At 37.0% G+C, this 24589-nt stretch overlaps 1 protein-coding gene across 2 annotated transcripts; it reads right to left on the reverse strand.

Annotated features, from left to right (window-relative positions):
• Positions 1–15623: 15623 nt before the first annotated feature.
• Positions 15624–23384, reverse strand: LOC120012094 (glutathione S-transferase DHAR3, chloroplastic-like). 2 transcript variants are annotated; one of them, XM_038863353.1, is made up of 6 exons: positions 23010–23384; positions 22566–22656; positions 22217–22360; positions 20569–20686; positions 17137–17277; positions 15624–16018 (listed from the first exon to the last, which is right to left on the reverse strand). In XM_038863353.1, the coding sequence occupies exons 1-6, from the start codon at positions 23260–23262 to the stop codon at positions 15932–15934; spliced, it is 834 nt and encodes a 277-aa protein (XP_038719281.1). In that variant the 5' UTR covers positions 23263–23384; the 3' UTR covers positions 15624–15931. The 2 variants fall into 2 exon arrangements, with proteins under 2 accessions (XP_038719281.1, XP_038719282.1); XM_038863354.1 differs by lacking the exons at positions 15624–16018; positions 17137–17277 and adding an exon at positions 19771–20155.
• Between the last annotated feature and the right edge of the window lie 1205 nt (positions 23385–24589).

Consider the following 24589-nt stretch of genomic DNA (forward strand, 5'->3'; position numbering starts at 1 on the left):
ACATCACAAATTATCAAAGTATTAAAATATAGTCTTCTCCTCTGTATCTCAAAATTGTCACTATAGTGGTCAAAATTCGCATAGGCCCACTAACCTTCAAACATGGGCCCAAGCCCAATATTCTTATGCTTCTCAAGTCCATTACACATCCAAGCCTACTTGACACCAGGCCCACGAGTACTAGTAGCAAGCCTTCCTCTACGTCACTTCTGACATCAGTACAAAATATCACGTCAAACATTATATCTCCTAACAGTAGGACATGGCTTAGTGATACAAACCAAACCGACGCCTAACAAGTCTCGGCATTGTACCAATGGGCAATCGACTAACCGCCAGGCGCCTAGCTTGCTAACGATATGTTTACACTTATGAACCAGTTCTAAACAGCTTCAAGGTTCAATGGTACAAGAGATGACGCCATTTTCTTTGCTATACAATGTCAAATAAAGCATACATATGTATTTCCCATAAAGTTCTATCGTCCACTCTCCACATGACCCGTGGCTTTCCTACATACTCTCCACATGACCCGTAGAATATTATTCTATAACCCGACCCGACCTCATTGACCCGACCCAACCCGTTTGTTTGATAAAATACTTAATAGAATAATATGCCAATGTTAATACTTAATAGAAAAATACTCCAAAAAATAGTCTAAAAACCTGCTTTGGTTGATACAGATTGCAGAATAATAGAAATTAGAAACATCATTTCACATTCATCCACTCCAATCTGCTCATTAAATTGCAGACTTGCAATAGTCCAAAATAATCCAAAAATACCAACAGTTCAAACAAATAACAGTTCACAAATTGACAAAATTTAACAATTGTCCATACTCTAAATTCTAAAATATGCAAATACATCATACAATACTAATTAGTAATCAGAAAATCAAACAGTTTTCTAGTACATTTTCTTCAAATTCTTCATTCTTCACTCTTCACTCTTCAACAATCACTTGTTAGATGAAAAAAGTACATCAAGTTATAAACCTATAATAGCAGTAGAAAGTAATGGTAATGGAAAATTGGAAAGCAAGTTTACAAAACAGTAGTTACCTTACCTTTTGCACTGCTCAATGCTCATTCCATGATAGCAAGGTCACACTCCACCATAATTTCAGGCAAACCCATTTCTAGATTTAAAAACAAGCAGATTAAGTTAATTAATTGTATATAGTCAAACACAAATGTATAAGATTATATAAAAAAGGTAGAAAGTTAGTTACCATTTTCAATTTCTTGTAGTTTCTCAACATCTTCCATCTCCGCTTCAATGTCCATTGAAAATGGTTTCTCCCTTAACCAATTTTGTGCACATACAAGGACCTCCACTGTTTTTGGAGATAAAGAGCTTCTATATGGCCCAATAACTCGACCACTAGTGCTAAAAGTAGACTCTGAAGCAATGGTAGATACTGGTATAGCTAACACAGCCCTAGCCACACGAGAAAGAACAGGGTATTTGCTGCCATTGACCTTCCACCAAGCTAATACGTCAAACTTTTCACTATAGTTCTCACAAGTCTCATCCAAATACCTCCCCACCTCTGTCTGATTTACCAAACTCTCATCAGCTCTCATTCTCATGGCCACCCTTGAAGCAAACATCCTCACACAATCTTCATCATTGTCCTCAACCCTCATTAATTTATTAGGTGGTTGAATTTGGTCAAGACTCTCTCCTCTATCATCTGTACCATCATTAAAGTGATCAAACAATTTTGTCAATGTGTCTTTCACTTTCTCCACCATAACCTCCCTTTTAAATTGATCATAGATCTCCTCAAAGCAATATTTCAGATATTTTAGCTTATAACGAGGGTCAAGGACAGCAGCCACATATAATAGGTAATTCATATTGTCCAAATTATCCCAATATTTATCAAATTTTAACTTCATCCGATCAGCCATAAGTTTCATGTCAACGTCATCACTTTTGCCCATGTCCAACAATCTACTATGTAGTGAGACAATCTCAATGAAAAATGAATTTGAACTCACAGTTTTAGAAGTAGAGAACCTCAAGGTCATATGGTAAAAAAGTTTCAAAAACCACACAAGTGACCTAGCATGCTTCCAATCTTGTTCATTGGGTGGCCCAATGTTCTTGTTAACTTTCCCCTTCCCTTTCTTCACACTACTACCACTTGCCATATCACCAATGTCACTTTTCTCAAAATATTTACAATATCGTCTATCATCCGCCTCAAGCCTCTTAAATGCCTTTTCATACTTAATAGCCACATCCAACATAAAGTAAGTGGAATTCCATCGAGTTTCCACATCCAAACACAAAGATTGCTTGCAATTGATCTTCACTTTATCCACACACTTTCTAAAAGAAGATAACCTAGAAGGTGAGGACCTTACATATCGAATTGAATTACGAATTTTTGCAATGGATTCATCATGCTCATCCAACCCATCCCTAACAATGAGATTTAGAATATGTGCACAACAACGCATGTGAATAAACTCATGACCCAAGACGGTTCCCTTCCAATCCCTAGTGACAAGTGTAGTAACCGGATTTCGTCCGATCCGAAAAAGAAAAAATAGAAAAAAGAACACAAAAAATGCAAAAGCTCATTTCTTTGACCTATAAGCCCATAGATATTCATAATCCCTTTCTTGGATCCTTAAATACTCAAATCTTGACCCAATAAGATCAAATCTTAGAAAATATCTAAAAATAAGAGAATTGTTTTAAAAAATGTCACATCTTTTTATGATTTTTGCTAGAAGAATGGAAAAGTAAAAAAGAAAAAGCCAAGAAATAAGGAAAGTGGGGGAACAAAGAGAGAAAGGTGTGGCACAAATTGGGGAAAGAAAAATAATAAAAAGAAGGAGACAAAGAGAGAAAGGTGGCACAAATTGGGGAAAGAAAAAGAATAAGAGGAGAGGAGGCGTGAGAGAGAAGAAGGGGGAGGCTTTGGCTTTTGGGGAAGAAAAACAAAAAAAAAGAAGAGAGGAAGAGAGGAAGAGAGGGGAGAGGAAGAAGAGAAGAAGAGAAGGAGAGAAGGAGAGAGGGGGAAAACCGATTCTTTGGATTTTTTTGGTAGAAGCTTCATACCCCTCATATCTTTCACTCAAGTATTGCTCTATTTACACTTGATTTCAATGTTTGATTCATTTTTAGCATCCTCGGATGTTGACTAAGAATAGACATGGTGTTTCTTGCATTCACCTTGGACATATGTGATGCTTGGGAGTGTTTTCGATACTAATATGTTGAGCCCTTTCTCTTTGCATTTTTTTTCTTCTATTTCTTGTTGGAAAAAGCGGGAGAGACCATATTTGGATTTGATTTTCTTGGTTTGGATACGTGTGAATCTCATAATGTGGTCTTGACTCGATTTAAATCTTGATTTACATTTGAGTATTCTATTTTTCCCTCTCTTTATATTTGTTTTGTTGGACGAGGTTCGGGCTTGGATATTATTTGGACGAGTTGATGGAGGCTTGAGCAATTTCAAGATTTTGTTTGGTTTATTGCAATTTGTGTATATTTGGCCCCCCATATTGTGTAATTTATCTTATTCATGTCGATTTGTATAATTTCGACATTTATTATTTGGATTATTTGTACAAGTGTGGATTATGAATATATAGGCTTAAAATTGAATATAGGTCATTTCAATTAAAGAAATCATAAGTTGATTTCCTTTATTTGAATTATGAACCTTATTTGATTTCATTTATGAATTTGCCATAAGTTGGCAATAATAGGTTAAATTGATAAATGACACTTTTCCAAATAATCATTTATACCATAAGTTGGTATTTAAAATTAAACCTACCAAAAGTTGGTAGGTCATTTTATCATTTATGCCATAAGTTGGTATTTAAAATTAAACCTACCAAAAGTTGGTAGGTCATTTTATCATTTATGCCATAAGTTCGTATTTAAAATTAAACCTACTAAAAGTTGGTAGGGCATTTTATTAAATAAACCATAAGTTGGTGTTTAAAATTAAACCTACCAAAAGTTGGTAGGACATTTTATCATTAACACCATAAGTTGGTGTTTAAAATTAAACCTACCAAAAGTTGGTAGGACATTTTATCATTAACACCATAAGTTGGTGTTTTAAATTAAATCTACCAAAAGTTGGTAGTGTGTCTCCAAATAAACACTATCATAAGTTGATAAGTGTGTTGAAAGTAATAATTCAAACTTTAACAATTATATCTTGCAAATAGCAAGTATCCATAAGATAGCCATGAAATTAATTAGGGTAACCGTTTTCAAACGGGAGTTGTGGGGCGCCTAACACCTTCCCCACACTCAATCGATCCCCGTACCCTTTTCTCTGGTTCGCAGGTCTTTACGGTGTCCAATTGCACCTTAAATCAATTGGTGGCGACTCTAAACATTTTTCATCCTCCAACGCCGGTCCGCGTCGTGACCCCGGTTGCGACAACTGGCGACTCTGCTGGGGAAATCAGGTTTTTTAAACCTAAGAGGGTCAAGCCCATATGATTAAATTGATTGGCTACGGTTGTTTCTTTTTGTATGATTAATTGTTTGTTTCCTTTATATGTCAGAGATGTTGATTTATTTTGTTGTGGTAAAGTATTTGTCATCTCATACATTTACACTCACTGTAGCCTACCAGCTGGGCTCTACCTTTAGTATTAGAGAGGGTTGACCACTATTCTCGTGAGATTCCGTCTCCGCATGGGTAGTGGAAGATATCCTCACCGGATCGACTTCCCTTAAAAGTTAAGGGAGGAGCTTTTGTCCCAATAGTTGGGATTTTAAAAGCAACATGATCTGGGACCTCGCGGAATAGTTAAATAAACTTACCCAAGCACTTTATAAAGCCCTAGATCCATGTCCGAAACCTCCAGAAGTTTAGGTTACCCCGTGTAATGGCATATTCTATTTTTGTGTGATTTATTCATTTGTCGTTGATGTTTTGTTTTACACATTTTTAATTGTAATTTCCATTATCGGTTTCTTCTCTCATGCATTCACGTAGGCACAGTCATTGCATTTTGTCAAACTAAATAAGTTCATAGTCATGCATGAAAAAAAAAACAAAACAAAAAAAAAAGAGAAAAAAAAAAGAGAAAAAACACCAATTCACTCATGTCTTTGCCATCCTTATAGTACAAGATTACAGTTGTGAATTGCTAAAACAATGAAAATGAACAACAAAAAAATATAATGGGGCAGTTTGTGAGGAAATTGACTCCTAATTTTCTTGTTGATCAAGTGGGAATGGATCATTCTATGTCTGATTCTGAGGAGGTTTACGTTTTGGCTGTCGATGACAACCTTGTTAATAGACCAGTCATTGAAAGGTTGCTCAAGATTACTTCCTGTAAAGTAACTGCAGTGGATAGTGGAATAAGAATACTTCAGTTTCTGGGATTAGACGAGGAGAATAATTGTCCTGTTGGGTTTGATAGTTTGAAAGTGGATCTAATTATCACCAATTACTGTATGCCTGGAATGACAGGAGATGAGTTGCTAAAGAAAATCAAGGAATCGTCTGCCTTGAGAGAGATTCCGGTGGTAATCAGGTCATCTGAGAACGTAGTGACTCGAATCGACAGATGCTTGGAAGAAGGAGTAGAGGATTTTATTGTAAAGTCAGTGAAGTTGTCCGATGTGAAGCGCTTGAAAGGTTACATGACCAGAGACGGAAACCAAGAGAGATGCATCAACAACAAGAGAAAGCTTCCGGAGACTTGTGATCTATGTTTATTACCACCATCACCATCAGAGCCATGTTCTCCACCACCGTTGGAATCTCTTATCAGACAGCTTAAAAGGTCCTGCTTGGATTAAATCCTGATCGTCTGTTATGTACCCTGCCTCACTGTGCAAATATTCGTAATTTCTCGGGGAGTGTGAAAGTTTTTTTATTATTATTCTATTTTATTTTTATCTAGTTGAAAAAAAAAAGAAAAAAAAAAGAAAAAAAAAGAGAAAAGAGTCGTCCTCAAGCGGGGAAATGAACAGTTGAGTGTGACAGTTTTGTTTTTTTATTATTATCTGGTTGAAAAGAGAAGCAGGAAGAAAAAAAATTCGTCCTCAAGCGGGAAAATAACAGTGGAAGGTGACAGTAAAGTAAATACTGATGTGACAGGCACCGCGAATGTCTTCGCATATGCAGAGCCATCTTCGTCTTCATCTCCATCTCAATCATTTCTGGCAAAAGCGTGTTTTCTCTCTGAGCCATCTTCATCTCCGTCTCCATCTTCACAATCATACACAATCATCAAAAACACAATGTTGACCTAGACGCTAAGTCTTGGTCCAACACTTTGTTCATCTTCCTCAAGAAATCTTCAAGGATGGATACTCCTAACTCTCCACTTGCAAAAAGGTCTAGAACTGATGAAGGTTCTACTTCTAAAGAAGAGGAAGGTGAAAATGATCCCAGATTCAACCTCTCCCCTATAAGGGAAGACGTATACGAGGACGATCCCCAGAAAACCATCGAATCTCTACAAGAAGCTTTGAGGGAAACCAAAATGAGACTTAAAAAAGCAACCGACAAATCAAGACTACAAAAGGCAACTTATGGTTTCAAAGCATGCCATACAAGGTGTTCGATATATGTCATGGGGCAGACAAGCAAGTACTCATGACCCAGATAAATTGCACGAAGCAATCACTGAGATCACAGTACAACTTGGATCTGTTGCAGATGGAATAGACAATGTTCTTTATACCCTAGAATAAAATTCCTGTCCAACAGTAGGATTATTACTATGTATAAAGGGCGGTGGTTTGATATTGGGAAGATCTATCTGGCCACGATCTTCAAAGCCAAGGATTTTGTCGAGAAGAAGCCAACAAAGGCGGGGAAGTTATTTTTCCCACGGCTTATCACAAGGTTGCTTTTGTTCAAAAGCATTCGACCTCCTCGACCTCAAGCATCTTTGGGATATCAGGTCACCATGATGGAAAGAAGGACATGACGTCAGAGCATCAGCCATTTGAAAACAACTTATGCTGGAAAGAAGCAGACCTAAGAAGGTCACTCAGCATCACCACCTGGTGATTCCTCATCAGCAATTGCAGCATCTCCACAATCAGATCGCATGCATGCAGCGATGGCCTGGCTAGAGATGAGGCTACGAACACTAGAAGATGGACAGCAAAGGTTGGAGTACATGTTGGTCGCAGTCATGGACATGATAAGGAAGTGAAAACATAGCAATCCAACAGTCAGAAATTTTGGGGAGTTATGTGAGTAGTTTGAGGGATTCCATGTTGCTATTATGGGGAATGATCAAAACTTTGCTGTTAAGCCTTGCCATGGCCTTCAGGTTTTAGGCTCAGTAACTGGACCAATTTGGAATTGCCAGATTCTGTCAGCAACCTTCAAGAGTAATATCCATGTGCACTACGATCTATTGCCCAGCTCATGGCTACTGATTGGGATTCTGTAATAAGCTTGTCTTTACTTTATCTTTTGATGAATTTGCATAGTATGGCCTTTGCATGTTTTCCTGTTTCTGATGATTCTGCATTGCTTATCATAAATAAAAATCTTTGATCAAAATTCTCACATATATTCATTTCACTCATCACTTCCAAAATTCAAAATCTCACACATTCCATTTTAACAGGATTGAAATTGAGGATAATGAAAAAGATGAACCGAATGAACCAGATTTTGGGGGCACCCATTAACAATGATTGAATCTGACTCTGACACCAAGGATGAATATGAGATATAGTCAGAAATGAGAAAAAAAACAAGTCTAATCAAAAAGAAAAGATAATTCAAATGGATGAGGTTGTTAATTTGGGGTTGGAAGTTTGAATTGGTGCAAACTTGGAAGATTAGAGATGAAATAAAGAAGCAATTTGATGTCGGATGTCTTGCTGTAGTAAAATACCCCGAATAATATGGAAATATTGCACCAGTACTGAAAAAGGATGATTGTAATCAGATCACGATGGCACTAGAAGATAAAGAGGAAATTACTGTCATTACTTTATGTGGTACCTTTTGCTATGAAGTCATGCCATTTGGTCTAAAAATGCGGGAGATACTTATCAGCAAACCAAGGTCATTCTGTTTCATGATATGATGCATGGGGATAACATAATTGCCAAGCCAAGTGAGGATGAAGATTACATGATTAACTTGGAAAAGTTTGTTCAAAAGGTTGAGAAGACACTAGTTGAAGTTGAACCCCTCAAAATGCACATTCGGGACAATTTCAATGAAGATTGTTAAGTTTTATTGGTAGCAAAAAAAAAAAAAAAAACCCCGCTAGAGTGAAAACCCGAAAGGGTACTCTAGGCAAAATTAGGAATATTGTTCGATACTTTTTATTGCAAGAAATATTTGCAACTCAATACCGACGGGTTTATCCCAATCGCAAGTGTACGTGCCAACTGACAGTATAATAGTGAATGGGGTCGAATCCACGAGGACTGTATTAATTACCAACTATAACTACTAACAATAGTGTAAATTAAATTCAGATGCTTCTAATATTAACTAGCAATAAAATTTAGATAAATATCAATGGATGAAAGACTAGCTTGGGTTTGGCTTGCCAACTACCTCCACCTGTGCACACAGATTAATATGCAATCACACAATTTAAAAGTCTAACAATGTCAATTGAAAGGCCTTGGTCCAGCTGCAGTCAATTAGATTTCCCTAAACAACGATCCTGACTTTGGTCCAGTTGCAAGATATTTTCTTATCAAAGGAGTCTTGGTTGGTCTATCCTAAGAGTTTCCTAAGACAAGCATAAGCACTAGGAAATCGACAGTTGCACAATCTAGGATAATAGTCTATTACCCAATCAATTATGTCCTATGTTCCCAAAACTTGGATCTTACGCAAGTTCTTGTTACTTCGTCAAACACCGGGTCATGGTCAGCCGAATATGTTTAACTAACAATTCCTAAAATTATGATGTTGATCAGGCATGCATAACAATAGGAAATAAGCAATCAATCCAGAGAACAAAGAATTAAACTTAGTCTGATTGTCAATCAAATCTGTGCACAAGGTTTATGGTAGAAGAATCACCAAACCCTAGCTAGAAAAGAGTTTAGCTACACATGCTCATAATAAAAACCATATAAATACTCATAGACAATGTTCAAATCAATGGAAGAGTAGAAATTTGCTGAAGAATTGATGTGCCCAGCTTTGATGTTGTTTCTCCTCCTTCCTGCCGACACCCACTTCTGCAATCTTCGGTCTTCGGCTGCACAAAGTAAAGTCCTCCTTTTGTCTCAGCTTAACACTCTTTATATAGTGCTTAGCAAGCCCTAAACTGGCCCAATTGTCCTTGCCACGTCAGCAACTTAATTAACACAAGTCTGGTTCCCACGTTCTGCGGCCGCGACAAGTTGCAAAACAGGTTACAAATTCTGTCCAGTAATGAATTTATTCTCCAGCAGTACCTGTGCATAAAAACACCAATATGAGCAGTATTTTGCACTAATCAACATAGAAAAATAATACTTTTAAGCCCATAAAACTAGGTGTATTTTACACCTAACAAAAAAAAAAAAAAAAAAAAACACGCTAGAGTTAAAACCCGCAAGGGCGCTCTAGGCAAAAATAGGGCAAAAAAAAAAAAAAAAATTCTGCTTAAGTGAAAAAACCCTCACAGGTGTTTCAATTTGGGCTGCAAGTTCAAATTTCAGATTGTTTGAAGAAGGATGGTTGGATTACGAGTTTGTTGAATTGATGAGTGGTGCTGAGTTGGCTGTTAACTTGTCTCACATTGACATAGGTGGGAGTGCAAAATTAATTTCGTAATTGAAGGGTTGGAGATCAGTTAATTGGACATGTACCCAAAACTGGGGCAGATTTTGGGGTGCTTTTGATACCATCAGATATTTTACCTTGCTAAGGTGTTAGTCTGTTACATAGAAGAAGAAGTTTGTTGGCAGAAATGGAAGGTTCAGAGATAGCCTCATACAAGTTAGATTTGATTATTGTTAATTGGGTGCACACCAAAATTGGGACAATTTTGGTACAATCTTTGAATTATCACATATTTCATCTTGAAGAAGCTCGGTTTGTCCTTTCTGCCTTTGATTTCTCTACTTTCTTGTACATATTTCATTCTAAAATATTTTATTACCACCTATCATTTTCAATAAAAATTGTGAGGAAATTCATTTCTTCAATTTTGTTGCTTGTAGTCTCCTTTTAGATATCTCAATTCAATTCTCATTTCATACTCCAAAAAACAAATTGTGAGGAAATTCATTTCTTCGGTTTTGTCACTTGTGGCATCTTTTTCCATATCCCAATTCAATTCTCATCTCATACTCCAAAAACAAATTATTATCATTTGCTTTCAATAATTGACAAGCATGGCTGTACTTTTGAATTTATCACTGACAAAGTTTTGACAGGAAATATAATGAGTGCATCAGGACAATACTTTTGATAGGAAGTTGATGGATTTTGGCATCCTAAGCTGGAAAGGATCTGAGTGAAAAGCCTGAAGCTGAAGCAGGTGTTAGCAGGAAAGAGAAGCTCACATTCCTAAGCCGTGCAAAAAAAAAAAAAAAAAAAAAAAAGATTTGAATAAGGAAATTCAGATAAATGGGTAGCTTTGAATTCAGATGCGTACGAACATGCAAATTTCAGGGAAAATGAATTGATTATGGGAATGCACATTGGAAAAGGAAAAGAGATAGCTCAAGAGCTGGGATCCAGAACGGAAAAAGGCCTTCACTAATCAGATTAGAGAAGATACATTGAAAGCTCAGTGAGTCAAAAAGTCAACCCTGACAGAGAAACAAATTTGGTTTAGCAATTTGTAATTGTGCGCTTGTTGGAGGATGGCAAAACCATGAGAAAACATGCATCCATTCATGAGACATTCATAATTGAGCAAAATAGGTCAGTGCATGCATCATCACTGCATAAATAAAAAAATTTCAGCCTAGCCGGGAATGGCTACAGTGATCCCAAGCACCTTTTTCTCAATAAAAAAAAATTCAAAAAATCAAAAAAAATCTTTTCCAGCCAAGTCGGGAATGGCTACAATGATCCCGAGCACCTTTTTCTCAAAAAATCAAAAAAAAATCAAAAAAAAAAATCAAATCAAAAAATCTTGTCCAGCCAAGTCGGGAATGGCTACAATGATCCCGAGCACCTTTTTCACAATAAAAAAAATCAAAAATCAAAAATTTTCAGCCAAGCCGGGAATGGCTACAGTGATCCCGAGCACCTTTTCACCAAAAAAAAAAAAGTCAAAGATTAAAAAAAAAACAGTTGGCCAAGCCGGGAATGGCCTTGTGATCCCGTGCCCCTTTATTTTCTTGCACAAACAGTTGGCCAAGCCGGGAATGGCCTTGTGATCCCGTGCCCCTTTATTTTCTTGCACAAACATTGGCTAAGCCGGGAATGGCCTTGCGATCCCGTGCCCCTTTATTTTCTTGCACAAACAGTTGGCCAAGCCGGGAATGGCCTTGCGATCCCGTGCCCCTTTATTTTCTTGCACAAACAGTTGGCCAAGCCGGGAATGGCCTTGTGATCCCGTGCCCCTTTATTTTCTTGCACAAACATTGGCCAAGCCGGGAATGGCCTTGTGATCCCGTGCCCCTTTATTTTCTTGCACAAACTGTTGGCCAAGCCGGGAATGGCCTTGTGATCCCGTGCCTTTTATTTTCTTGCACGAACAGTTGGCCAAGCCGGGAATGGCCTTGTGATCCCGTGCCCCTTTATTTTCTTGCACAAACATTGGCCAAGCCGGGAATGGCCTTGTGATCCCGTGCCCTTTATTTTCTTGCACAAACAGTTGGCCAAGCCGGGAATGGCCTTGTGATCCCGTGCATTTCAATTCTCGTACGAAACTCGGTTGACTACGCCTTTGTTTGCCTTTTATTTCATAAAGGACATACAAAGGGGGGCAGCTGTAGTAACCGGATTTCATCCGATCCGAAAAAGAAAAAATAGAAAAAAGAACACAAAAAATGCAAAAGCTCATTTCTTTGACCTATAAGCCCATAGATATTCATAATCCCTTTCTTGGATCCTTAAATACTCAAATCTTGACCCAATAAGATCAAATCTTAGAAAATATCTAAAAATAAGAGAATTGTTTTAAAAAATGTCACATCTTTTTATGATTTTTGCTAGAAGAATGGAAAAGTAAAAAAGAAAAAGCCAAGAAATAAGGAAAGTGGGGGAACAAAGAGAGAAAGGTGTGGCACAAATTGGGGAAAGAAAAATAATAAAAAGAAGGAGACAAAGAGAGAAAGGTGGCACAAATTGGGGAAAGAAAAAGAATAAGAGGAGAGGAGGCGTGAGAGAGAAGAAGGGGGAGGCTTTGGCTTTTGGGGAAGAAAAACAAAAAAAAAGAAGAGAGGAAGAGAGGAAGAGAGGGGAGAGGAAGAAGAGAAGAAGAGAAGGAGAGAAGGAGAGAGGGGGAAAACCGATTCTTTGGATTTTTTTGGTAGAAGCTTCATACCCCTCATATCTTTCACTCAAGTATTGCTCTATTTACACTTGATTTCAATGTTTGATTCATTTTTAGCATCCTCGGATGTTGACTAAGAATAGACATGGTGTTTCTTGCATTCATCTTGGACATATGTGATGCTTGGGAGTGTTTTCGATACTAATATGTTGAGCCCTTTCTCTTTGCATTTTTTTTCTTCTATTTCTTGTTGGAAAAAGCGGGAGAGACCATATTTGGATTTGATTTTCTTGGTTTGGATACGTGTGAATCTCATAATGTGGTCTTGACTCGATTTAAATCTTGATTTACATTTGAGTATTCTATTTTTCCCTCTCTTTATGTTTGTTTTGTTGGACGAGGCTCGGGCTTGGATATTATTTGGACGAGTTGATGGAGGCTTGAGCAATTTCAAGATTTTGTTTGGTTTATTGCAATTTGTGTATATTTGGCCCCCCATATTGTGTAATTTATCTTATTCATGTCGATTTGTATAATTTCGACATTTATTATTTGGATTATTTGTACAAGTGTGGATTATGAATATATAGGCTTAAAATTGAATATAGGTCATTTCAATTAAAGAAATCATAAGTTGATTTCCTTTATTTGAATTATGAACCTTATTTGATTTCATTTATGAATTTGCCATAAGTTGGCAATAATAGGTTAAATTGATAAATGACACTTTTCCAAATAATCATTTATACCATAAGTTGGTATTTAAAATTAAACCTACCAAAAGTTGGTAGGTCATTTTATCATTTATGCCATAAGTTGGTATTTAAAATTAAACCTACCAAAAGTTGGTAGGTCATTTTATCATTTATGCCATAAGTTGGTATTTAAAATTAAACCTACTAAAAGTTGGTAGGGCATTTTATTAAATAAACCGTAAGTTGGTGTTTAAAATTAAACCTACCAAAAGTTGGTAGGACATTTTATCATTAACACCATAAGTTGGTGTTTAAAATTAAACCTACCAAAAGTTGGTAGGACATTTTATCATTAACACCATAAGTTGGTGTTTTAAATTAAATCTACCAAAAGTTGGTAGTGTGTCTCCAAATAAACATTATCATAAGTTGATAAGTGTGTTGAAAGTAATAAGTCAAACTTTAACAATTATATCTTGCAAATAGCAAGTATCCATAAGATAGCCATGAAATTAATTAGGGTAACCGTTTTCAAACGGGAGTTGTGGGGCGCCTAACACCTTCCCCACACTCAATCGATCTCCGTACCCTTTTCTCTGGTTTGCAGGTCTTTACGGTGTCCAATTGCACCTTAAATCAATTGGTGGCGACTCTAAACATTTTTCATCCTCCAACGCCGGTCCGCGTCGTGACCCCGGTTGCGACAACAAGTTTCAAGTGCCTAATTGCTGAATCATTTGAACTTGCATTGTCTACTGTGACGGTGAATAATCTCTCTATTCCCCAATCTAACAATAACAATTCAATGGCCAACCCAATCACCTCGCCTTTGTGACTTGAAATTTGAACAAAGTTAATGATTCTTTTGTTCAAATTCCAATCACTATCAATCCAATGCGCGGTGATACACATATAGTTTATATTTTGAATTGATGACCAAGTATCGGTCGTGATACACACCATTTCATTTTTTAAGTGTTTTTTCAATTTCTCCCTCTCTTCCATAAATACCTTCATACAATCCCTAGCAACTGTCATCCTAGAAGGAAGTTTGAATAATGGTTGAAGTGACTCAACAAAGTTTCTAAACCCTTCACCCTCCACACACCTAAATGGCAACTCATCAATGATTACCATTTTAGCCAACTCCTTCCTAGCAACTTCTACATTAAAGTTGACAGCCCGGAGATTGACACCATCCGAAGAACCATCTTCCTTCTTCACAGATTTTAAAGATAGAGTTTTCTGACCTTTCGGTAATTTCCTAAATGGAGACTTCACACACTTGTGAAAATGATTTTTCAAGTTTGTGATTCCATGTGATTTTGATGCACACAAATATGTAGTACCACAGTATGCACATTTACCACTTTCAGGTGGACCTACGATGTATTTATAATGATCCCATACCCAAGAAGTACGCTTACCCTTGCGTCCGCTTCGCTTAGGAGGGTTGTCCTCCTCCTCCTCCTCCTCATCCTTATGATTGTTCACATCTTCAGTTTCAGGTTGTTGTTCTTGTGGATTTGGCTCTTTCATGACAGCTGTCATGTCTTCTTCGGCACCCAAAGTTTGAGGATTCTGACTCACTAGATCAGCCATATTTCTCAACCTAAAACAATGGCAATGTAATTAGATATATAGAACACAATCCATAAGGTAAAAACAATGAGACAATCAAGTCTGGTATAGTGATATTTCTCAACCTAAAAGATTAAGATATCTACATTTTTAAGAGAATAAAAAAAAAAAAAAAGAGGCATGAGATACAAACCTGGAATTGAAATTTAATGAAATGGAGGGCTTGGATGTAGTACAAAAATCTGCTTTGTAGTGAGACAGAGAGGCCTGAGTTGTTGTCTTGCTGATTGAGAACGAAGTGAGAGACGGAGAGGTGAGAGGCTGATAGTGATAGCTGAGAAATTAGGATTAGCCGATTAGGGTTGCCACTTGCCAGGTTGGGTTAGAACTTAGAGGCTAATTGTTTGCCTTAGTATTTAGTGGGTTGGGCTTTGTGTAATGGATTGGTTATTTGGGCCTCAACTCTTAAACACAAAACAAGTATTAGAGTAGTATGGGCTTATAATTATATATCAATATAAAGGATAAAAAGACATAGTATCATTGATATGAGGTCGGGTCGGGTTAATAAGGGTCGGGTTGGGGTACATGTCTCATCCGACCCGTATAAGGTCGGGTTGCCCTCTAACCAACCCTTAACCAACCCTCAACTATGTGGGTATGGGTCGGTTTACGTGGGTCGGGTCGGGTCAATGAGGTCGGGTCGGGTCAAAGTCAGGTTTTGTGCACCCCTATGCCCGGGTACTTGGTTTGTTACATTCCCTCCTAATATTTTGGGCCAAAATAACAAGTTTAAAAATGCAAGGAGTGGAACTTAAAAACTTCAATCTATAAAGAATCCACCCGTCAACAAGGGTAAGTTACCCTTGTGAGCATAAAAAAAATGCTTGAAAGCCTATTTCCATGGCAAAAGTAAAATGCACCTGTTAGCATTCGGTCAGTGTCAGTGACAAAGTATAGGGTAAAATTCTTGTCATTCCAAGGTCTATCGCTTTGTAGGAAATCAGATCACAAGAAGGATTGCAACAGACCATTTACTTTACATTACACTGATAAGTATACATATTTTTCTCATCCTCGCTCTATTTTGGTGACACTATTTTCTTTTATCTGATTTCGAGGCCAAATTAACATTTTGTGAAGTTCACATGATTTATTGTATTATGCTCTACTTTACATCAAATTCTGGGGATCAGGGTAGATACCAGAATTCTTCCCAAGTAAAATGAGTTGCATTGAGGCTTGAGCTACGGTAGACAGACATCAACCAATGACTTTTGGGCGCCACCCAGCAATGACATCCTCCGGGAGTGCACGAGTTTTAACAAATGAATCCATAGAGAAAATTGCCTGAATTTCAGAATGAAGCATTGTTAGAAACCAAAGACATCCAAAATATACAAGGCAAAATACATCTATTCCATACAGAAAATATCATCAGTGTGTTACTTCGTTGACTCGGGGTCGATACTTTATGAAAGTGCTCTGGAAAGAACTAAAAAATCTAAGAACAATATGAAAAAATTGATACATAAAAAGAAACTTAGTGCATAAATTAAGCATACGAAATTAATAGATGTTAATATACTGAGCTAAAGGAAAATATTATTTTCGATTAATTTTACATGTACACATGCTAATGACACGAGTGTGCAATGAAAGAAGTTGAGGGAAGATGGTACAACAAACCATCAGCTCTTAAAAGGATATACGTGCTGGATTTTCCTATTAGCAAGGCACGTGCATAAAATTCTCTCCACTTTTCTTTCTTATTTTCCCTCAATTTCTCTCCTCCCTCGATTTTGCAAATTCTTCCTTGCTAGTTGCAGCTCTATCTCCAGCGCTGGGTCTGAGAAATTGATGGGCCACACTAGTTTTTTGTTGAGAACAAACCGGCCACAGCACTTTTGGCAGCACTAGATGACAATTAGGAGGGTTTGCCGATCCAGTATTTACCGATGGTGGATAATTCCATAATAGATTGGTGAATTATGAGAGACCTGTACCCAGCTTGAGCAGGAACAACAGGGTGATGATGGTAGTCATGCTGTCTAGTTAACTGTGCTGGAGATCATTATCTGGGTGCTTTCGTGGTGGCTGAGGGAGGTGGTATTAGTGACAACTGGTACTTATCAGCACTAGTTTTTTAAAGCCTAGGTCACGTAAAGATTTCCATACTCTGATAACATCTAGGAAGAACAGATGTAATCAGTGAATCCTACATTATAGATATGCTATTAATGAAGTTTGATGCTGTGGTACCTAGATCATCATGTAGGAAAACCGACATATCCACACTCCCTCACAAGCAATCAACTAAATCTACCCAAGAAAAACAATAGATTATTCCAGTTACCTTGAACCATATAAGAAACACATAAAATTGTTTCCCAAGGTCAAAAACAAGTTCTTAGCATTAATTAAAAAAACTCACGTAATATCAAACATATCAAGTATAGCGCACATACCTCCATGTAAGACTTCAAATGTGGGAGTGAATCTGGAACTGACCATTTCTTATAATGGCCCAAAGCAATCTCCAGATGATATAGCTTTGGTCCAAGGGACAAATCTGCAGAGGAAACCTTTCGCCCATTGATGAAAGGTCCCTTTAGAAATGAAAGAAAAATCAGTTACTGACTGGGGGTCTTTCCTAACAAGATGATTATTTACAATCCAAAAAATAAGATTTCCCATGTATCAACAATACATCAATTGATGCTAGAATGATCACGGATAAATTGGCAAGAGGAATTATATATGTGTGTGTGCTAATGTATTCAATATTGTGTAAGCATCACAAAGAAAACAACCAGTAAAGCCTTTGAGTCACTTATTCAGGAGGTGCTATTGCCCTAAACCCTAAACCCTTCATTTGAAATACATTTGATTTAAAGCCTAGGTCACGTAAAGATTTCCAGGGATCCCCTTACAGTAAGTTTGGGTGACATTGATAAGGACATTTTGCCTCTATAACGTCCTCATGTGTGCATGACGCATGAGGCTTTATCTTGGGTTTATTTCATTTTTCAATAAAATATTCAGAACAGAGTCAAGAGACAGCAATTTACAGTTTGATACCTGAAAAAAAATGTTCTAATTGGATGATGAATGAAGAAGAGAAAAGACGATACTCTAGACAGCACGGAAGCAGGCACCAACGAGCATAGTTGGCATTTTAAGTGTCTCCTTGGATGTACAATTTAGTAGATAGGAGATTAATGAACAGGAGATGGAGAACATAGATAATATAGCCAGTCTAGTACTAGATCATTCGCAAAAGCAAAGAACCTTTTCAGTTTTATGATGCATAGGGTACTCTAGCGAAAGGCGACTGGTCATTCCTCCGTACCACATCGCTTGAGCAGTAAGCTACGAGGTGCTTTATATGGGGTAGCTCATCCTTAATGAGCATGACGCATTTTAAAGTCGTGAGGGTGTAAGAACCAAAGTGAACATTATTGTGCTAGTGGGTTGGCCCTGCATCAGTTTGGTATCATAGCTGAGGCTTGGGTGGGATGTATATGTGGGGTCACACGAGGACATGTGTCTTTGAGGAGGGGCTATAACGATGCAGAAGGTCCTCTAGTGGAAGGTAACTGGTCATTCCTTTGTCACATATCGCTTGGGTAGTAAGCTATGAAGTGTTTTATACGAGGTAGCTCATCCTTAACTAGCATGACGTATTTTAAAATCGTGTGGGCGTGAGTGAGGCCTAAAAAGAACAATATTCTGCTAGTGTGTTGGGCCTGCATCAGTTTGAAAGATGCAAAAGGTCCTCTAGTGGAAGGTGACTAGCCATTCCTTCCAGACCCAAAAAGAACAATATTAGGGATGGCAACGGGGCGGGGCGGGACAGGTATGCCATCCCCATCCCCACCCCCTTGAGATTCGGGGATCCCTATCCCCGACCCCAACGGAGATGGGGATACCCGACCCCGACCGAATGGGGAGAGTTCAATTTTTTTTATATTTAAACTAGTATTTAGAGAATTAGAGTGTCGAGATTATCAAACCAGTATGTTTGAATATTTAATTTGTCATAAACTTTAAAAAGAAACTATACTAATATATACATCGTAGTATAAAGTATTTAACTATTTATACTATATAATGTATAGGGTTTACTTAGGGTTTAAGACTACAAAGGGTTCAGAATTTAGGGCTTACATATATGATTATAATGATCCAAATTACAAAAAAAAAATATATATTTTGGTTTTGTTATTTAGTTAGGGTTTAAGGTTTAGGAAGTAGGGAAGTAGGGTTTAGGGTTTAGGAAGTAGGGTTTAGGGTTTATATGATTATAAATTTATAATGATCAAATGTTTTAATAAAAAATATATTTGAGTTATTGAGTATTTGAGTTAATAATCAAATGTTTTATAATGATCAAATGTTTTAACAAAAAATTTATAATTTATAATTATATATAATATGGACTAGGAGAGCATATCACATTTTTCAATATAAGAAGATAAGTATACTAAATATAAATTAATTTTCCTATATATATGTACAATATATTTTATATGATATATCTATGTAAATATATATATATTTATTAAAGTATTAAGTTCGGGTCGGGTTCGGGGCCGGGTATGGCATTACCATACGCATACCCTACCCATCCCCACAATGATTGTTTCGGGTGGCACCCGACCCGTACCCGTACCTGTACCTGAAATTTCGGGTCGGGGTTCCCCGCGGATCAGATTGCCATCCCTAAACAATATTGTGCTAGTGGGTTGGGCATGCATCAATTTGAAAGATGCAGAAGGTCCTCTAGTGGAAGGTGACTAGTCATTCCTTCGTCCCACATCGCTCAGGTAGTAAGTTATGAAATGTTTTATATGGGGTAGATCATCCTTAACTATCATGACACGTTTTAAAGTCGTGCAGGTTTGAGGCCAAAGCGACCTACAACAGTTGGTATCAGAGACAGGTTTTGAGCAATCTACAACTTCTCTAGCATGTTTATGCCAACAAGGAGTGGTATTGATTGTAGTCTTAACGTTGAGAAGATGACAATCTTCCGAAGTTACATTAGAGTCCTTCTCATCATCTATTAACTCTCTGGTTACAAGACTATATGACAATAAGCACTGCTATGTTGAGGTTCATGAGATCCATTTGAGTACATTTAAGCATGTAGACTACTGACTACTGAACAAACTTGTAGGTGACGCAAAAGAAGAAGCTAGTTTTGAGTCAAGAAGATCACCTTATAGCTTTCTCTAGTGAGAAGTTATATGGGACACGAAGTCGTTATGCAACCTATGATCTGGTCAAACATTAAAGCAATGGAAGCATGATTTGGTGCATAAGGAGTTCGTTTTATATACAGATCATGACTCCTTAAAGCACTTGGGACAGCAAACAAAGATGAATGTGAAGCATGCTTGGTGGGTGGATTTAACTTGCTATCTTGCAGATGTGAGTATGGATGCGGCATCTACGAGCACTGCACAGCCATGGGTACCAATTCTGTGCAAGAAGAAAGAAAAGATTGAAGAAATTGGGGACACATGGATTACTTCAACCAGAGAGTGTGAATATCATTGGTTTTGGATGAAATGGAAGGGCGTTGGATTCGTGAAGATGAGTTGCTGAAACTAGTCCCTCACCTCTACAACGATAATTTCTCCCTTTTCTCGTCGGAGTCAAGTTCTTGAGGGGCGAGGAAGTTGATGCAGAGCAGCAGTAGTATTATTTTCCTTTTTTTTAATTTAGTTAAGGGTCAGGAACCCTTTTTATAAAAGGGTCAAGTTCTTGAGGGGGCGAGGAAGTAGAAGCTCACAACAGTTTTAGGCAGCAATTGTTTTCACAAAGGCAAGTGATAAACTCTCTTGCACCAAGAGAAACTATGGAACATTAAAAGAGCAAGATGAAAGTCTTACGTTTTCTTTTATATGGTTGTTGAAAAAACTCAGCTCATTGAGTAGTGCCTGCTCTGTTCCATCATTGGGGTCTTTGCTCTTAAGAAAACCAATAAATGTGGAAAAGATCTTTGACCCACTGCATCAAAAAAATTAAGATAAGAGGCCATGAAAACTTCAGTTTGTAATTCAATAGCAATATGAAAAATAAATTAGAATGAGAAAAATTTTAAAGTGGATGTACTGCCAGGCACATTTAGCAATAATGGATATTTTAAATTCATTTTATCTAATTGTATCTTAAAAAAATTTTGACAGCAAATAAGCTATCAAGAAAAGTTAAATTGGATATATAACATTTTACCAAGCAGAAATTATAGCTAAGAAATTCACAAAACCATAAAAGAAGAGGTTCAAGTATTAAGAAATGACATGACTCAATGAAAGTTCTATGGTTAGTGCATAAAGCAAAGAGTTGAGGTTTCTCCAAGGAAAAAATGAAGAAGAGAGAGATGGCAAAAGCATGTTTTAGTTGTGCAAATGCAACATCCACAACGATCCACCATCAGGTTAAAAAGAAGAAAAGGAAATAACTAAATAAGTTTTGTACATAGGGGCTTATGACAACACGAGGACTGGAGAAGTAAATTTTTTAGCCACATTTCAGTTCTCGTAGGTGGTAAATACATGCATCAATCACAAAGGTTAATGACACCAAGAGCAGCAAAAATATTTGCATGAACTAAAAGATGTGTTATTGAATCGCCATGACATGAATAACTCATACATAATTGAACATAAACTACCCTCAAAATTTTATCTAGCAAAACATAAGCCATTGCAATGGTCTAAAGGCATTGACAGAATAAACAAATAGAAGGAAGGAAGAAAGAAACTTGCAAAAAGGGTACTGCACTTCCTAGGTTTTGAACAATTATATAGCCCACATTGGTACTAATGAAATTCAATTTCTATTTGAAGTTGTTGCCATAATAGAATTCCCTGTTCATGAATCGCCCATCAAAATGATAATCCTTTCTTTGCTTTTACAGGCAGAGCCGTAATAACAAGTGAAAGCAATTTTTTTCAACCTGCACTGGTTGTGGATAGGATTCTACTTCAGTGATATAATTAGAAAACAATGTGAGGGATCTCAGTTATTTTAGCATTTTACGTCATTATAATTGTGGGCAAACAAAAGAAAGGTCCACTGATGCTCGTAGTAGGGAACAAAAGAAAGAGCTATGACTATGAGTTACTAGTAGAAGAATAAAATATTAAAAAATTCACACGAGGTTTCAACATAAACTTATCCTAGCTTCTGACCTTTACTCGGTAGCACGTCCAAAGACGATGACTAAGTGTCACATTTTTTAACTTAATACACAGCATCTCCAGGTGTGTTACACTTATCTAGATCTCAAACATTCTATTACCCTCTGCTTCCCCTTCTCCTAACCCCATGACCCTCCGAAAAAAAGAAGGGAACAACATTCTTGTTGCAAGGATTTTCTCTCTAAAAATGATATAAGCACAGCAGCAATTCTATAGCCATTCAAAACAAAATTTAATTATCGTTTAACAGAATTGTTGCTAGCAAACTTCAAATAACTAAAGTTGGAAAATATTGTCCATAAATCAGTGTTATTTCTCTAACATATACACATACACTGAAGCCTTCTCAGGAGGGGTACGCAGTGGTGGCTCTGGAAACTTCTCTTCTAGTGACTGAGTAATAACGTCTGAATCTGGAATCCACTTCTCATCGAGTCTAGCAACTGGAACTTTTCCTTCTGGGCTAATTTGTAAGAACCTGGAAAGTTAAGTTTTTTAAGCACAATGAAACCTAAAACAGGGCTCAAAGACTACTAGTCAGATTACTATGCTATATATGTTTCTCTCTCGTCTCTATTATTCTGTGTATGCTTCTTATGTTCTGATCAAACTTGATAGGACTAACAGATCAGAGTACTCAGGAAATTGAATTGAACCAAATGAAATTAGTTTCAAACAATCACCATTCCGGCTTGTTTGCCAAATCAATTAACTTCATGTCATAAGGGACATGCTTTTCCTCCATAGTCAGCAACACTCTTTGGCAAAAAGGGCCTGAAGAGAATATGTAAAGCAAAATATTACACAGTAATCAGCAACAGCTACATGGTTGATGGTTCAACAATAAATAGTTAAAAACAAAAATTTTCATAACAGGAGCTTGAATAACAATCTACATAATAGATACTGGAGATCATAAACTACCATTATTTTCCAATTGCAATATCTTTGCTTCTTGGAGTGCTTGTAAAGTTTGAAAACACTAACAGCATAACCAATTCCCTAATTTATTACAACATTCTCACGTATAAGAAGCACTTAGTAGTTAACAGAGATAAGCTGAAGACAAGAATTTTACAACAAACGGGAAAGTAAACCAAACAGATCAAGTGAGAGAGAATTCGCACAGTCGCCGAGCCTGTTTGGTGTGGTGATGGAGGCTTTGACGCAGACTTCAAAAGGATTAGAGGGGGAAGAAGACATTGCGAGAGTGAGGTTCCTTTTAGTTCCATGGCGTCTCAGTCGGCTCCCATTGTTGGCGACAAAGGAGAAATTTCGGGAAACGGGAAAATTGAAGCCAAGGTGTTTGATTGTGGAGGAGAAAGCGCAGGCGGCCGTTGCTGTGGCTGAGATTGTGGATTGAATTCCGGGGGTCGACATTATTCGTCTCTTCAATGGCAGGTATTTCGAGGACTTGTGCTTCTTGTAGTGTCCAGGTTCTGAATATGTACTATCTGCTTAGATTGTTTGTCGAGAAGCCTTTGCCTTCCGCTTCCGTCCGGAATATGTGTCCGTTCCTTTCGTTTTTCGTTTTTTTTTTTTTTTATTTTGTAAAATTAGAGATAAATATTCTGACTAAAAATTTTGTTCCAATAAACACACTCAACATTAAAGTGCATAAAATTGAAATTTATGGGACAAAAAGTTATAAATATTTGTTTTATTAATAAAAAAATATCTTCATCTTCCCCATTTGATACCCAAATCGGAGCTTCCTCCTCCTCCGACTAATTCAAGCCAACCAATGAGCTGAAATGGTGCGCCTAGGTCTGGGTTACACTCCCATGAAGATGGCTTGAAGTGGCTGGATCGAACAATTTTCTTCACGGATGGCCGAAGTTTCAAGGTCAAATTTTGATGGATGATGGGGGTTGATCGTGATGCTCTGACGCTTCTAACTGGTCGGACGACGATAATCCATCATGCCCATGAATTTACGTCATATGTTATATGTTTCATATGATATCTATTTTATCATATATGTTTTGCTATATATGATTTTTTGGTAATATCATCAAAATGAAAGTTGAAACACAAAATTTTCATTTAAATAGATATAATATCATCAGATGCAAAATCTATAATATCATTAAAACAAATATATTGTTTTGGTGCAACAAAAGGCTGTTTTAAGATGCAAAAACCGAGACCATTTTCAAACAATATTATCATCCTTTCCAAATTGTCTCCATTTCAACAATATTGAGACCATTTTATACGTAAATTACTAAATTACCCTCCTTTTAATCTGTGTTGATGCTTATACCCTCCACTTTCTTTCTTTGTCGACGTCGTACTTACCATTCCACTGAACCCAGTATGACTACACATTTGACTATCTTCTTCACGAATCAACAGATCCAACGCCGTATTCATCTCTCAACTTCGCGAGTCAACAATGATGAAGATATGCAAATTCAGTAGGACCCCTTAACATATTAAAAGTACGAACTTCTCGTCGGATTCGCTGGGTGGGAAGTGGGAACGAGAGAGGCGTGGCAATTGTTGAAGATAATTCTTTGAAGGAAACCCCTTTGTTGAAATTATTCAATAAGGATAGTTAAATAATTCTTTAATTTTTTTTAATTATTCTTAAAATAAAATTTCTTAAAATAATTCTTTAATTGTTATGTATATTTATTTTTAAATAAAATTTAATCAAAAAATAATTAAAAAATCTGTTATTATTATGTTTAAGGTAGTAAAC

This window comes from Tripterygium wilfordii, chromosome 13 (assembly GCF_013401445.1).
Source record: "Tripterygium wilfordii isolate XIE 37 chromosome 13, ASM1340144v1, whole genome shotgun sequence".
Classification (NCBI taxonomy): Eukaryota; Viridiplantae; Streptophyta; class Magnoliopsida; order Celastrales; family Celastraceae; genus Tripterygium; species Tripterygium wilfordii.

Coding starts and splice junctions, on each gene's coding strand:
- LOC120012094 (XM_038863353.1), bottom strand. CDS start 23,262: ATGTCGACCCCCGGAATTCAATCCACAATCTCAGCCACAGCAACGGCC. Junction 22,657..23,009: donor ACCAAACAGGCTCGGCGACT/GTGCGAATTCTC, acceptor TATTCTCTTCAG/GCCCTTTTTGCCAAAGAGTG. Junction 17,278..20,568: donor ACAACCATATAAAAGAAAAC/GTAAGACTTTCA, acceptor TCATTTCTAAAG/GGACCTTTCATCAATGGGCG.